The following is a 16,376-nucleotide window of genomic DNA, read 5'->3' as shown; positions in this document are numbered from 1 at the left end:
ATATCCTACAGGTAATTTTATTTGGTCTGTGTTTTAATTGTGACCTGTCACATGAGGGCAACTGTGGCACAGCTCAGTTGTGGTGCCATGTCAGTGCTCAACATGATTTAGATTTTGGAGCATTTTCAATTTGCACTAGAGATGCACAATCTGTAGCCAATTTGCATTTTGTGCTACTCTTAATCTCTAATGGTACAAATAACTAATACATGTATTACCAAAGAAGCTACCTTGAAATCCATAAGTAAATGGTATGATGATGAAGAAGAAAGACAGCACTGCCTGTGCCCTCATGTCCTGTGATGGTCATATTAATTGTGCTGTTGAAGAGAAGCAAAAACTACATGTTATAGACTGTAAATACAGAAAAGAATTGGAAAAGAATTACAGCATCTGACACCAGACTAAATGATTATACGTTCACACACACACAAAAATCTCTGTAGTCATTAAACATAATATTGTAAAAGATCAAAGGTCTGGAAGCTCTTCCTGCATCCCAGGAGAATTTTTGGTTATAATACAACTTTTATATAGCATGGGCTTTTTTAAAAAAGTGCACACACATATTTACACATAGGACACTAGCAGAATCCATCACCAAATTTCCATTATGATGCTAACCCTGAAAGGCAGGTTTCATATCTGGAGTAGAGTGTGCTCTAAGGTAGTTGCTGATAAGTGGTTATTGAATGAATAAGAATTTGACACTCATCTCACAGTGGATCTGTAAAAAAAATTGCTGTCATTTATAAAGCTTTCTACCTTGGACACATACTGCTTTTATAGTAAAATATACTAAAACCAAAATCAATTCACTATTAAGAGCCAATGATAACTACAGTATTATTTATAATCACACTTAAGAAACAGCTAAAACTTGGAAATATTCATAAAAGTCCAGCATTAATACAAGTCATACAGCTGAGAGAGAGAGAGAGAGAGAGAGAGAGAGAGAGAGAGAGAGGACATAGATGGTAAAACAGGTTTGCAAACATAGTTTCAAGTAAAATACAACTTACCTTCTTGAATGATGGGATTATAGCTCATTTTTTACACATTAAGAAATAGTGACTTTAAAGAATAGCATGATTTTTCAGGAGATATAAGATTTTAGAATGATTAGAACTATTCTAAAACTTTAAATTAGACTGCACCATTTCTTTATACTACAAAGCCTGGTAGTATGATAATTTATAGTTTCACTTTTACATTTTAAATGCTGGAAGAAAATAATTGAACCTGCAACATGAGGAAAGAGTCTTTCAACTTGACTACACATTTTCAATTAAAAATACATCTACAGGACTGGAGAGATGACTCAGCAGTTAAGAGCACTGGCTGCTCTCACAGAAGACCCAGGTTCAGGTCCCAACACCTACATGGAGGCTAACAACCGTCTATGACTTCAGTTCTAGGAGATCAAACACCCTCTTCTGTCCTCTGTGGGTACCACATGATATGGGTGCACTTATATACATGCAGACATAATGCTCATACACATAAAATAAAAATTAATAGAAATAAATATTTTTTTAACTTTTAAAAGAAACCTTATTGAGAATTTCACACATGCATATAAGGTGTTTTGATCAAATCCACACCCACTCTCTGCCCTCCAACACCTCCCATATTTCCCCGTCACTTTTTTTCTGACAACTTCATGTACTTTCTTTTTCTTTCTTTCTTTCTTTCTTTCTTTCTTTCTTTCTTTCTTTCTTTCTTTCTTTCTTCCTTCCTTCTTTCCTTCCTTCCTTTCTTTCTTTCCTTTCTTTCTTTTTACCTTTCTTTCTTTTTCTAAATGGGGCTTTTTGATAATCTAACATTACCCCTCTGAAGAAGTAACCCTAAAATCTTTTAGGGATTAGATAAGAGCTCCCAAATATTTTTGTCATTTTTGGCCTTTGGAACAGAATATGTTGCTAAGAGGCCCACCCAAAGACATTTTTACTTTTAGCCAAGAAACTGGCTACTTTTCTTTGGAGCCTTTTGTGCCCTAACTGCCTAGCCAATTCCTACCTCCTATTCTTATCACACCATCCTCTGAAATTGATAATAGGGAATCGGGACTCAGACTGCTCTGGCTTCTTCCATGCTGAACAGGGATATGGGGTGAGACAATTGGGGTACCCCTTCAGTGGGTCTCTCTAAAAGGCTCCCAAATTGCATAATTCTTTTCCGTAGGGAGAAAAGAAAGTCCTTGACTTGTGAACAGGGGATGTGAAGGAGAAGTAAAGGCAAGAGTAATTAGCATTACAAGTTCTAGACAGAGAACCACAAAAAAAAAGTCAGAACAGGGAAAATTTCAAATGTTCATATCAGAGTCCACTGGGATTTCTTGACTAGAGTTTCCAAAAGCATCCCTCTATTGGGTTCCTCCTCATTTTTCTTCTGTCTACCAAGGCTGGACTCTAGAGTGATGGATTCAGGATTTGGTTTCAGGTATTTTGATAGCTACTGGAGTAGTTAAGATCGGTGTCAGCTCCCTCTCAAAGGCTTCTAGATAGGGGAAGAAAACAAATGTATCCATCATTTTAGAACAATAGCTGGTTGTCTCCCTTAGCTGCAGGTGAGCACTATAGTATTGGAGACCTATATTTGAAGTCTTACATCTGAGCAGCACTTTCTAATTAGGAACAAAATCATCAATGAGAAATAATTGTCTAAATAACTTTTTATATGGACTTAAGCCTAATGTCTGGGAAGTGTAATCCCTTGAACTCTTAAAGAAATATACTGATAACTTTACTCTTTGGGTTATACTTTCCTTTTGGGTGTTCAAGACCATACAATTGGCTCAAATAAATCCATTTATGTTTATACTTAAGGACGTTTGAGGATCTGTTCCTCAGAGGTCACATGGGCTTGGGAAGAGCTCCTGGCTCCTTTCTTTTACCAGTTCCATCTATGTGAAGATAAGTCAAAGGTCCTGCTTGACCATATCTGGCTTCACTTGGAACCATGGAGGAAATGTTTTCTTTGAGTTGACCCTCCTCTTTGTAGACTGGACACTGGTTAAAGTCCATCTCGTGGGGTATCCATGGCCTCCTTGAACAAGAGGACAGGTGACTCACCACAGTTACAGGACATTGTGAGAGATGTTAAATAGTTCCCTGGAACTTAGTCAACCTTTGAGGGCAAGGGGCAAAATTGTCCTTTAAGTCCCTCTGACCACATTAGTATGGGCCTCAAAGTATGGCTGTTAAAAATCCAATAAGGTTAGTTCCACCAATCTGGTACTTTTAATTACCATGTGCTATGTAGATAAAGCTTGAGTAAAAAAACAAATATTCTCAGATAAACCTTGACTAGATATATATTTTGTTTTTTAAGATTATGTGTATATTATTTTTGTCTCATCCTTTATATATCATAACATACCCACACAGACTTCATCAATTCCTTAGGCTTTTACATTTTTTTCTATTTTGGAAACTTTCTCCATTCCCATATCCTTTTAACATCTTTTACAATAATTATGAGACATTATAGCTTACATTTTTTTCTATTTTGGAAACTATCTCCATTCCCATATCCTTTTAACATCTTTTACAATAATTATGAGACATTATAGCATTAAGAAATAAATTTTCCATCTGTCATGAGAATTCTTTTCCTGGGGATACCAAGCAATTTTTATCCCCTTCTAAAGTTCTAGTGTCAAACCAATATTTGATTAAAGTTTTCCTGGGGAACCAGTGAATTTACTGAGCTTACTTACAGAGATGACTGAGGGGTTGCTGAGGTGTATGAGTGACCTGAGGGTATGCACACTTGAAAGCCTTTACCCGGCATGGGTCATGCCTTCTCTTCCTAGCCTTCCCCAGATTGTATACTTTAGCCCTCTCCAAATCCAGGAGACCATGTGTGATTAGGGCCAAATTACATACAGTTTGCTGAGAAGAGTGGCTGTATACTCTGGTGAGGGTCCAATGACCCTGTTTGGCCCTCCTTTAATGAATGAGCCCAACAGTCAACAAGCCTAATTGTGACAATGTTTAGAGATCAGGCACAGCTAAAGTTATGATGATGGTAGTTATTTATTTCATGCAGTAGAGACTGCTGTACAGGATCATCTTATTAAAAGGACATGGAATTTAAAAGGATTTGATGCTAAGATCTATGTGTAAAGGAGAGCATATGTCGTTTGTTTTTCTGACTTTGTGTTACTTCACTTAGTATAACATTTTCTAGATCCATTCATTTACCTGAAAATTTCATGCTTTCATCTTTCTTCAGAAATGAATACATTTTTAAATAAAAATATATCTACAATTGGGCATGGTGGTGCACACTTTTAGACCAATCATTCAAGAGGCAGAAGCATGTGGATCTCTGTGAGTACATAGAGAATGCCAGGCCAGCTGGGGCTACAGGGAGAGAGTCAATTTTTGTAGCATATATTTATGAAAATAAGATGTCTCTTCTTACATGTATAAGCTATGAAAGAATTCTGCATCCCAATAACTATCTCTGAATGGGAATATTGGTGTTCATTAAACTCATGTTTCTATGAAAATATATAAACATTTAATAATTTTTTTGCCTTCATAGGCCAAATCAAACTTTAATTCCATTTTCTTAAGCAAAAATTCACTGAAATCTACATTGTTTAACTCCAGTTGCCTCACCCTGTGTCCCTGTTCAGCACAGAAGAAGCCAGAGTGGTCTGTGTCCCTATTCCCTATTGGCAATTTGGGTAACCCCTTCAGAGGATGGTATGATAAGAACAGGAGGTAGAAATTGGCTAGGCAGTTAAGGTAAAAAGACTCCAAAGAAATGTAGCCAGTTTCTTGGCTAAAAGTCAAAATGTCCTTAGGACTTTTAGCAACATATTCTGTTCCAAAGGCCAAAAATGTCTAAAGTATTTGGGAGCTTGTATCTAATCCTTAAAAGATTGTTGGGTTACCTCTTCATAGGGGGGAATGTTGGAGGGGAGGGAGTGGGCATGGATTTGATCAAAACACCTTATATGCATGTATGAAATTCTCAATAAAGCTTTTGTAAAAATTAAAAAAAAATTAACTTTGGGATATTGCTTCCCACTGTCTGAAGTCAGGCTCACCTTCCCACTTCCCTTAATGACTCAAATATTTGCTCTGCTCTCCGAAACTTCCAGCATCTATTTCCCAATCCCCCCTTCAGCTGATATTGTTCCTTCATTAGCTAGTTTGATATGTTAAAGATTTCTTCCATTCTCTCCCCACCAGTTCAACTAACACATTAACAGCTGTGCCAGTCCTTTCTTCCTACTGTTCGCACTCATCCGAGACCAAATCCTTCCCTGGGACCTGCATCGCACGTGTGTTACATTCAGGAGCTATGTCTCTAAAGTATATTCATTTTACTGATTCTCTCTCTGACTCTCTGTTCCTCTCTTTCCCTGTGCCTCTCTTTCACACACACATATAATTTCCTAAGCATAAGTGCCTTTATATTGCCCATCTTAATAATATAAAAGAAAAGCAAAATCCTTGTCTGACTCTTGACTAGCTACTATCTACCCATTTCCGGCTCCATTACTTCTTAAAAGAATTACCTAATTAGCTGTCTCCATATCTCTCTTTATAGTCCCCTCTTAATCCACTCTGGCTCCTGTCTGAATGGCATCAAAAACTGCCTTTACTGAGATCACCAAGAACTTCCACATAGCCACAAACCCTTGATCCCATACATAGTCTTTTAAAAATATTTTTATTGAATTTTTGTGCATTTCATACAGAACATCTCAATCAGTCTTAATCATCTTTATACCCCCACTGGCACCCTCCCATAGTCCCCCCCAACTAGTATTTGTACATTCTGTCATTTGTGTTAAGGTTTATTGTGTCTCAGTGCAAGTTTATCTACTGAGATCTAGTCGACCTATCTAGAGTCTCTCTCACTTTAGAAAGGTCAGCTCTTTCTCACTCAGCAGCAATCAGTTGCCAATATTTCTTCACCTTAGATTTGGGTTTGCTGTCCATTTCCCAAGTTCTATGCTGGGTTTTTGTCTGTTTGAGTTTGCATGGGTCGTGTGCATACTGACACCATTGCTGTAGCTTCATATGAGCAGGGTCCCAAGGGGCTTGTAGGACGTTATTTCCATATGGTCATGCACCTCCTCCCAGGATTTGGAGCTCATACATCATCTTCCTCAAACTCAAGAGTAGTATTTAGCATTCAACACAGTTGACTGACAACTTCATTTAGAAGGACTCCATTCTGGCTTCAGGAAACCACCTTCTCCTACCTTTTCCTTTTCATTGCTGATCCTCCTTTATCCTTTATTGATTCTCCTCAGTTTGTCCTGATTCTGTGGAAATATGGGATGGTCCCAGGCTTTCTACTTTCTCTAGCTTTCTCACTCCCCACCACGCCACAGATGAGTGCCTTAATTCCATGGAATGCTGAGGATTCTCAAACTTCCCCACTGAGTCACGCCCATGTAGTCAACTGCCTATTTGACCTGTATTGCTCTATGGACATCACAAAGTTAACATGTGTCTTTGATTTCTGCCTTTTTCCCATGTTCATTGCTGTGTACCTCACTCTAAACAAAACTAAACCATAAAAATTATCACATTCTCCCTCAAGTATCCATCCCAGTAACTGATACCAAATTCTTCCAGGTGTTGAAGTCAAAACTTAGATCTTCTTTAAGGGAGTGACTCTAAATATGACTCCAGTGTATGAACTTACACTGAGGGACATCCAGTCCATGACAGGATAGGACTTAATATATATGACAGAATGTATGAAAGCCAGTCATTGGGGGGGGCATAAGGGGGTATGGGTGGGGAGGAGGTCTAAATTTGGTTGAGATCTATTATGTGAAATGCACAAAAACTCGATAAAAATTGAAAAAAAAACTTAGCCTTGTTTCTTCCAGTCCCTCGAGCCCTACCTCAAGTCCTTGACATGTCTGTGGTCTACGTCTCTCCTCTCCACTGTCATCATACTGCTCCCAAGCACTAGCATCTCTTCTGTGGAGATCTAAGCCTAGACATCCAGCTGATTTCCTTCTACCCTTGCCTCCTTGTACTTCCCTGTCAACACCACAGTCAAGAATCATGTATTTTTAAAAAATATATGTCATTCTGTGACATTATCCTAATTAAATCCCTGCAGTGGCTTCCCACCACTGAGAATAAGATTTAAATTCTTCACCCTGCACGTTAAGCTCTCTGCACTCTGACTGCTTCTTCAGCCTCTCCCACAGCAGCCCATAATGTATATTCCCCAAACCCATGAACACAAGTACTCCAGTCCAAGGGTCAACATGAACATGAGCTGAAAATTGGGTCCTTGAGACAATTTAATTCATGTATTGTGAATAAGATGACAAATTACAGTAACCCACTTATCATCTAAGATAAAGTACCATGAATAAAGTACACAAAGGCTTGATTTAGCACTATAGAAATAATTTCAGCATTCAGCTAAGTGAGGCAGTTAATGAGTATTTGGCCCTATTTTTATGCCTATGTTTTATTTTTAGACTCCCATTTTTTTTTCCCCTCAAAGCAGCAGAAAGCTTCCACCTTGGATTTAAATGGTTGTCCAAGCTGCAATCAGCATGTTTAAAAAGGGTTCAAGTGCCAGAAGCATCTTGTTCTGGTACATTTGGGCTAGAGTCCAGATGTGAGGGGAAAGGCAGAAAAGCAGCCTCTATAATGAACATGACCAAAAGAAATCCAGATGCTAAAGCCAATCAGACAGAAGAGAAAGCCGAAGCTATTGCTACAAGCATAAAATAAAGGTAAAAGAAGAGTGACCCTACAGACTCATCATCAAAGTGAAAGGAGCTGTCAGCAATAATTTTGACAGCAATGACACACATCACTTGTTGTTGAACCAGAGTCTTGAGCCTGCACATTAGTAACGCAAGGTTAGTACTGGCCTGAAAACCACTGGTTTTCAGCCAGCTGAAGCCACAGAAGTTAAAGCTCTTTTGTGAGAAGGAGCTTCACATACTTTATTGGGCCAATTCAAAGATCTGATTTCCTTTGAGGAAAATCAGATTCCAAGACATTGTGTTCTCAGATTCTGTTCTGTATTTTTAAAGAATTCCCTTGTCTCGCCACATTGTTCATGGCACTGGGCCAATTTGTAAAAGAAATGTGAACTGAAGGAAAACTCTTAGCATCCTGGGGATTTCTCCTTACTATCTACTTAATTACAATAGCATCGCCTTTGTTTAGACAGAATAAGAACAAAAGAACATTCTTAAGATTCTCTTCTCTTCACTCAAAATATCTCCCCTGATGTTTTACTGCAAAATTCTACCACTTAGGGGATTCACAGATTGAACTGAAAGCAAGAATCTCTAGGGGGAGCCATCATTGCCTTGGCTCTGCTGGTTTAGATTTTTGTTTTGTTTTTTGAAGCCAGGCTAAGAGTCTAGCTAATACATTTTGGAGGTGGGGGGTAAAGAGACATGGTTGTAGGACAAGAGTGGAAACAAAGGGGAGTAAAACAAGAAGTAAAGTAGATATGAGATGATGGTCACTGTGATGGCAACCAGAAAGGGAAACAGCCACTTGCTTAGCCATAAACTTTAAGAACCACAGCACCTAGCAACAATCAATCCATCACCAGAAGCACACTGATCAACATCTTCCTATGGCCAAAGGAGCCCCTATTTTCTTCCCTTGTGCACCTGTCCATTGGGACAGCCACTAAGAAAGTAAGATGGCATGGTCCATTGTATTGCTTTTTATTTTTATAGCATTTTGCATTTAAAAAAAATATTTTACTTATTACTTTTATGTGTATGAGTGTATTGCCTGAATGTCTGTAAGTGCACCAGAATAATGCCCAAAGGTCAGAAGAGAACATTGGATTCCCCTGGAACTAGTGTTACAAACAGCTGTGAGCCATCATGTGGGTGCTAGGAATCAAACCCGGTTCCTCTGCAAGAGTGCTTTTAACCACTGAGCCGTCTCTCCCCAGAGCCCCCAGAACTTTGTATTATTAAACAGCGTGGAGGAGCCATAGTCTCTACGAGTCTCCTCGGATCAATATCTGGACTCTCTGCACCTGCAGCAGCTCCAACTGTGGAGGGTCCAATGGCCGACCTGCTGAAATTTGCCTTGCCATGGGTAAAAGTTGGCTGATGACAAACAGAACTGTGACAGTGAAACTGGTACCTGAACTTTTTTTTTTTTTTTTTTTTTTTTTTTTTGGTCTTTTTGAGACAGGGTCTCCCTGTAGCCCCAGCTGTCCTGGAGCTCACTATGTAGACCAGGCTCGCCTTGGACTCACAGAGATCCGCCTGCCTCTGCCTCCCCAGTGCTGGGATTAAAGGCGTTCTCACCCGCCCCCCTAACCAGTTAAGGGCCCAAGAAACAAGAGCAAAGGTAGTTTTTAAAATGACACTCATTTAACTTGATGGCTTGCTAATTAGCAGACAGTGAAACACCTGCCAGGTCTCCTGTCATTGCTTTAATCAGTTTCTTTTCCTGTGTATGTTGTCCAGTTGCTCCTGCCTGTTTATGTACCTGTAAAGCTCTTCAGAAGACAGTGATTGGAGGATGCAAGCAGCAGCTCCAGGAATTGCCCTCCACCACCGCCTGTCACAGAGGGGCCTCAAGGAAAAACACGTTCTGTGATCCCAAGTTCACCTGGGTCTAGGCTGAGCCTTTGTCTGTAGCCACATCCTTGCTTAGCTTCCTTCTCTACCTTACCCTTCCCTGCCCACACTTCCTTATGGAGCATAAGTAAAATCACTCTGGTTACTTGCCCATAGGTAGGGTTGATTCTCTAGAAGTAAAGCCTAAGACAAAGTTCTTGTATAGGAAATCGTACTGTGTGAAAGCATCCAGGCATTGTTTTGTGCCTCCAGGGGCCATTTTCCAGCTTGGATTCCAGTCGTGTATGAAATGCTTCTTTGGGGGAGAAGGGTCAATTATATAACCCTTCTCGATGTGCTTTAAAAGAATATAGACAGAGTGGGCTTTTATTTTGTTTTGTTTTCATTTTTAGCAAGGATGCTGCAAAATCATAGGAAGAAAATCAGACAAAAGTAATCACCATGGTTAACAAAGCAGACAGCAGCACCTTGTCAAGTGCATAACAGCAGAGAACAATGGAAAGAGAATCCATTAAGATTAAGTGTTGAGCATGTGCAAATGTGAAGCCTAGGACTTCTTGAAAAGAGTCACCTCTCCTTCTCTAAAACAGATTGATAATGCTGATGGGTACTAAATGCCTGGGCAAAGCAAAGGTCTCCTTTCTATGCACATCTGTTCAATCCAGTCCAGTGTGTTAACCTCACTGAATAATTTAACAGAACTGTACATAGCAGAATGTACGTTAATTCAGTGGAAAAACAAGACCAAGCAGTGCTTTCTGCAACAAGGAAGTTGAGTAAGATGCATGCCTGGGAAGCAAAAGCCAGCCACAAACAAGAGGGGTTAAAAGAAATCTGCTGTCAGATTAGCTATAAGAGATAATGGCGAAAGAGAGAAAGCAAAGTGTAAAAACCCAGAAGGGCCTGGATTCTTGTACAACATGAATGCAAAGATCTCTGATCATTTTCAAAGAGATACAGGTTAGCACATCATAGATTTGGGCACCAGAAAAGAGATTTGGAAAAGGCCCATACTCTGAATGAGACCTGACTCCCCCTTCCCAGAAACCTCAAAAATGGATGGAAGCTTATGTTTTTTTGTATTGGGTGTTTTTTTATATTTATTATTTATATTTTATGTGTACAAGTATATTGCCTGCATGTATGTGAGTGCACCCCTGTCGTGCAATGCCGCAGAGTTCAGAAGAGGGCTTCGGATTCCCCTGGAACTGGAGTTAAGGACGGTTTGTAGCTGCCATATGGGTGATCAGTATTGAACCAGGTCCTCTGGAAGAGCAGTCAGTGCTCTTAACCATTGATCCACCTCTCCAGGAAGTTTATGTTTTAAGTTGATAAAATTCAGAATTGAATGTACAAATTTGTTTTTAACAAGACCAGTTACTGGGCCTGATAATGCAGATGAAGGGGTTTCATCTGAAGTAATGAAAGCTCCAAAATAATACAGATAATATATCACAGAGAAGGATCAGCACTAGTTGTAGTCTAAGGAACCTGGGCTATACTGAGATTGGAAGCTTCCTAGGCTAGTTTAGGCTTATTACCTAATTCTGGCATTAGAATTTCATTCTAAGCTGGTCAAGGTTTCAATGTAAATTCCTCTACTGTGCTTAGCAATACATCCAGTATTCCCCAGCATGAGTTTAATCATTGCATTTTAATTCCTGTATTATCTTTTCAAATCCAGAAATAGAGAACTCCTCCTTATATCTACTCATTGAGGTATTGGGTTTGGTGACCCACAACTGGATATCAGAATCAAAGACTTGGTATGAAGAATAGGCCAATTCCAATCTTTACAAAATTCATTCTGAGCTGTGTGTACCACTTAGAACTTCCATTAAGTGATGTTTTACAATAGAATACTTTCTGACAAGTACTTTTGCTTATGTTCACCTGAATTAGTGACTTTCTGTCCTTAGGATTTAAAGCTGCTACTAGCTTGACTGCAGGGTACATAAGAAAAGAAAATCTGCTGGCCTAGCTCAGTGAATCACTTCCAAAGTACAGTGATTGTCATGTTTGCTTTGTGCCAATGAGCATTCTGTAGAATTCAGGGTCAATTCTGGCAAATAACTTTTCTTTATAAAGCTTCATGTCTATAGTCTTGCATTCTATGTGCAACCCATTCCTAAGTTAGGGTCAGAAAATGTTACAGTTATAAGAAATAAAAACAAGTGAAATAACTCAAATTTATACTAACCTACTAAGAAACAGGACTAAGTTTTGTCATCCCAGAGAGTGTGACATCTTTTGTACCAATCTAAATGTACAGGATGAGCATCACCTATGTGTCATAAACCCCACAGGGATAAGTCAGACAGCCTTTAATCTCAAAATCTCAGTCTAGTACCAAAAGACAGGTATATTATGAAACAAATAAATCATACCACAGAGAAACAGGCACCAAGAAGGGCTCTCACGAGGCACTATTAAATACCAGAACAGGGCAGGGTGTTTAGTAAAGCCTTTCAAAACATCAGTTTTGAAAAACAAGGAGAAACTAGCCCATAAGGAAGAATAAAGGGAAGAGGAGGGTAGATATTATAGACAGAAAACAGAACAAAACTGCAGCAATACAGAAACATAAATCTTAACTGATAAAAGACCAAGCAGTCACATGGAAGATAAAATGCTGGAAGGATATATAAGGGGTCGATCATGATCATTCTTGGAATTCACACTAAACACATAGAAAGCTAATGATGAAGTCAAACTTATGTTTTAAAAAGGGTATGCCACTGCAATTGCAATGGTTGAATTAAAGGAGCCAGCCTGTGACTACAACTGCAACAGGAAACCATTCAAAAGCAAACTTGCTAGTGTGGTATGGGTAAAGCACGAAAGAACAAGGAAGAAGACACCAGTACCACCTCTTCTGGTTCTTTGCTAACAGAATGCTACCTCTGCCCTGCCCCATGCAGGATGTGATCACTTCTAGCTGAAGAGAGAATTGAGAAGGTTCCAGGGAAGGTAAATGAGCTGGCCCTGACTGGTTCTAGGCTGGAGCTGGAGTCCTCCAGATTTTGGTAATGATACTATAGGCTGGTGAATACAGTGAAGTGGTATGCTGGGTCAGCAGTTAGAGGTAGAAGCCTACCGGAACTTCCCAAGTTTATTGACAGGCCAACTGGCTAACCACGTTTGTTACTCTTGAGTTGAGCCTTGACCATGTATGTAATGCCTACATTTTCCTACTTTTCTAAGTCTAAGGGAAGTAGTAAAGTATGGTGGAAAATGTGGTAAATCCATTATACTGCTCTATCCTCCAAATAAGCTTCTGAAATAAAATCGAAAAACAAAAATCTACAACTTTGAACAATGAGGTTTAAATGAGCTCTGTTAGGGGGATGTCTATGGAAACTTGTTGCTTTACTCTTTGACTCTACCTACTTAGCAGTGGTTCATGCCAGGACCTTCAGTAGACATCTTGCAGATGTGAGGAAATGTGCATGAGAGTTTAGTGTCAAAATGATGAAGATGGGAGGGTAGAAAGATGAGAGGATTTAGGTTTCTGACAGCAAGGTCTCTGCTCCTGTGTGTTCTCAGTCCCCTCCCCCTAGATCGTTCATTAAGTAATGCATCTAAATTACTTTGAATCGAGTCTTATTCAAAAGGACACAAAATTAAAATAATCAATGAAGAAAAATAGCTGAAGCGTCTCTGATACAAGAACTTGGCTTTGTGTTTATCCATATAAACAAATTATGGGTAAATTCAATATCCCTATCACAACAACATGCTGAAAGAAGTGATGTTATCTTTTAACAGGGTAAAGACACATCTATGTGTTGGATAATAGTACGCACAACATTTAATTTGAAGCTACGAACATTAGTTATAAGCCATTGGAATTTTATAGCTAGTTTAATACACCTTATGTTTGGTATAAAAGGCTTCTAATAGCAAAACCACATTTACCTTAAAATTTCTGTTTCCATTTAGTATCAACACTAAAACGAAAATACTGACTTTCAGCTGAAGCATTATTTTGCAAACATGAGGTTTCTACTACACAAGAAAAGAAATTGGCTAGCTATTTGACTCTCCAGGAAATCTCGTTTTCTTATTTCTTTCAAAGGAAAAGACAGTGTAAATCTTTGGTTTCAAGGGGATTATAAAATAAACTTATAAAACAGTAACTTCAAAGTATACAGCTGAGAGAGAATGAATCTGACACTTTGCAACATAATTATGTCTACTTCAATGACATAAATTTAGTGTTGAAAAGTTTTAATTTGGAGTATAGGCTTTCAATTTCAGAAGATCTAAGTTTTACTCATTTAGATGTATGAATATGTTGATCCATTTATGTAGATTAAGCCACCCAGTGTGCCTACCTAGCCAAATTCTGTCCAGTTCTATTTGACTCTAAAGTTAGAGACCCTGTGGAATTTTCTGGACTCTAAAAGCACTGGCAACATCAGGCAAGCAGGTATGAGGGGAGAACAAGCAACTGGTGGTGAGTGTCAGCTAGGACATGAAGATTCATGAGTCAGGCATCTTTACCTGTGCCTCCATTTGCACACAGTGAAATCCAGGCCTGGCAAGATTCACTGCTGAAACCTAATGATTCTGTTTCTCCTTGCAGTGGCTTTTTCCTTCAAACAATTCTCTCACCTTTTCTGTTGTCAAAGTCATCTTCTGATAAGTCCTTCCTACCTCAGTCCTGTCCCTGATTTTGCCTTTTGGTATACCCTCCTTTTTTCCAACACTATATCTCACTTAGAGGCTTTTTTCTCATGCCTACAAGCACTCAGAATAATATTCCTTGTCCCTCTTCTACTTATTATCCTAATTACCAACTGTCTTTACCTTCTGAGTTTTATTTGGGACCATATCTCTTGGCACCCCTCACTACATACAGAATGTTTAATATCTTGTAGGAGCAATATCTAAGTGCTAAAGGGATGTAGCAGAGATGTCACAGAACACAGAAACCTAGGAGGGCTTACAAAGATGGGAATAAGGTAGACAATACCTATCATCCTCTCTGAACAACAAGAGCAACCTTAAACCAAGAAGGACTTGGCATGGGTAACCTATACGTTCCTAGCAAGCCAAAGTAATGCCACAGATACCTGATAACATTTTCTGCTGGAAAAGTCTGCAATCATTATAGACCATGAGCCAATTTGAAGAGATACCAAGGAATTCACATAGTTGCACAGCCCCAGAGAAACAGACCAGCCCATCTGTCTTTCTCAACCCAAGTAACTATTCCATGGCATAAAGAATTACATATCCATAGTCCTGCAAACCAACTTGAGATTCTGCCTAATCTCCTATGGACTCTGAAAACAACCATGTAACTCTGCCCAGCCATAACCCCAAGAACTCCTGAAATGACCCTCTTTGGACACCTTGGCTCAACAAGCAGCAATGTGTCACAACTTGTTCAGCCTGCGTGGGCCCTGTGAATTACTCTCCCGTGAAGATGACAAATGAATGACACCACAGCACTACCGAGGGTCATTAGGGACTATTATGAACAACTATACGTCAATAAATTTGAAAATCTAAATGAGATAACTTTCTGAACACATATATCTAGCAAAATCATGCCATGAAGACATTAAAAATTTTGAGCAGGCCAATAGTAAGTCATAAAAATGAATTAGAATAAAAAATATCCATAAAAGGAGAAGCTTCGGCCTAGAGGCTCTCACAGATGAATTTTACTAAATGTTGAAGAAGAATTAACACTAATTCTCCAATTATTTTTTTAAGTTGAAAAGGAGAGGATTCTCCAAAATTCATTCAATGAAGCTTAATAACAGGACCAGATAAGTATACAAGAAAGCAATGAAAACTATAGACCATTATCACTGACAAATATAGATATAAAAATTCTCCAGACTAACAAAATAAATCTAATAGCACACCAAAAGATCATGTACCATGATCAAGTAAGATTTATTCCAGGAATATAAGGATTATTTGAGAGAGAGAGAGAGAGAGAGAGAGAGAGAGAGAGAGAGAGAGAGAGAGATGTCATACATGACAATTCATTAACTGCACAAAAGACAAAAAAAAAAAACAAAAAAAAACCCCAGGATCATATCAATAGATACAAAAAAGTATTCAATAAAATTTAACGTATTGTCCTGAGGAGAACTCAAAATAAATTAGGTGTGGAAGCAATGTATCTCAACTAAACACTATATGAAAAACATGTGGCCAACATCATACTGAGTGAGGAAAGGCTGACAGCATTTTCTCTGTGATCTGGAGCAAGACAAGGCCATCCACTGACACTATTTTTATTTAATGTAGTAATAGAATTCTTAGCCAGAACAATTAAGCCAGAGAAAGAAACTAAAGACATCAAAATAGGAAATGATTATCCATGTTTTCAGATGTCATGATTTTGTATATAGAAAAATCTAATAAAGCTAAAAAAATTATCAGAACTGACAAATTTCAGTAAAATTCATGAGACACAAGATTAACATACAAAAATGTGTCAGTCATCTTTCTGTCACTATACAAAGTACTTAAGATATTCAACATATAAAAAGAAAGGATTTACCTTGGACCACAGTTTAGAGGTTCAGTTCATGTCACTTGGTCCCATCACTTTGGGCCTGTGGTGGCATATCACGATGGGGCATGTAGTAGGGCAAAACCATGCACCTCATGGCCAAGAAGTAGGAAAGGGAGAGACAAAGAGATCCAGGGTATCACAATACACTGGAGAGCATGTTCTCAATGGCCTGAGGACAGGCTACTAACCTTATCTTTTCACATTTCTATCACCCCCTCCCCCATAGCACCATTGGGTAGACTAGTCTTTTGAAATGCA

At 38.8% G+C, this 16,376-nt stretch overlaps 1 protein-coding gene across 1 annotated transcript in view; it reads right to left on the bottom strand.

Annotated features, from left to right (window-relative positions):
- The window catches only part of Hhla2 (HERV-H LTR-associating 2), a 97,411-nt gene that overhangs the window by 19,602 nt on the left and 61,433 nt on the right, over positions 1 to 16,376 (bottom strand). The window contains exon 2 of the mRNA XM_017800206.2: positions 231 to 320. Within this exon, the coding sequence (XP_017655695.1) occupies positions 231 to 294 (64 nt within the window). The 5' untranslated portion in view covers positions 295 to 320. The remainder of the gene's footprint in view (positions 1 to 230; positions 321 to 16,376) is intronic.

Source organism: Nannospalax galili, unplaced genomic scaffold (assembly GCF_000622305.1).
Source record: "Nannospalax galili isolate Female #2095 unplaced genomic scaffold, S.galili_v1.0 scaffold261, whole genome shotgun sequence".
NCBI classification, from domain to species: Eukaryota; Metazoa; Chordata; class Mammalia; order Rodentia; family Spalacidae; genus Nannospalax; species Nannospalax galili.
This window is presented reverse-complemented; position numbering and strand designations above follow the sequence as displayed.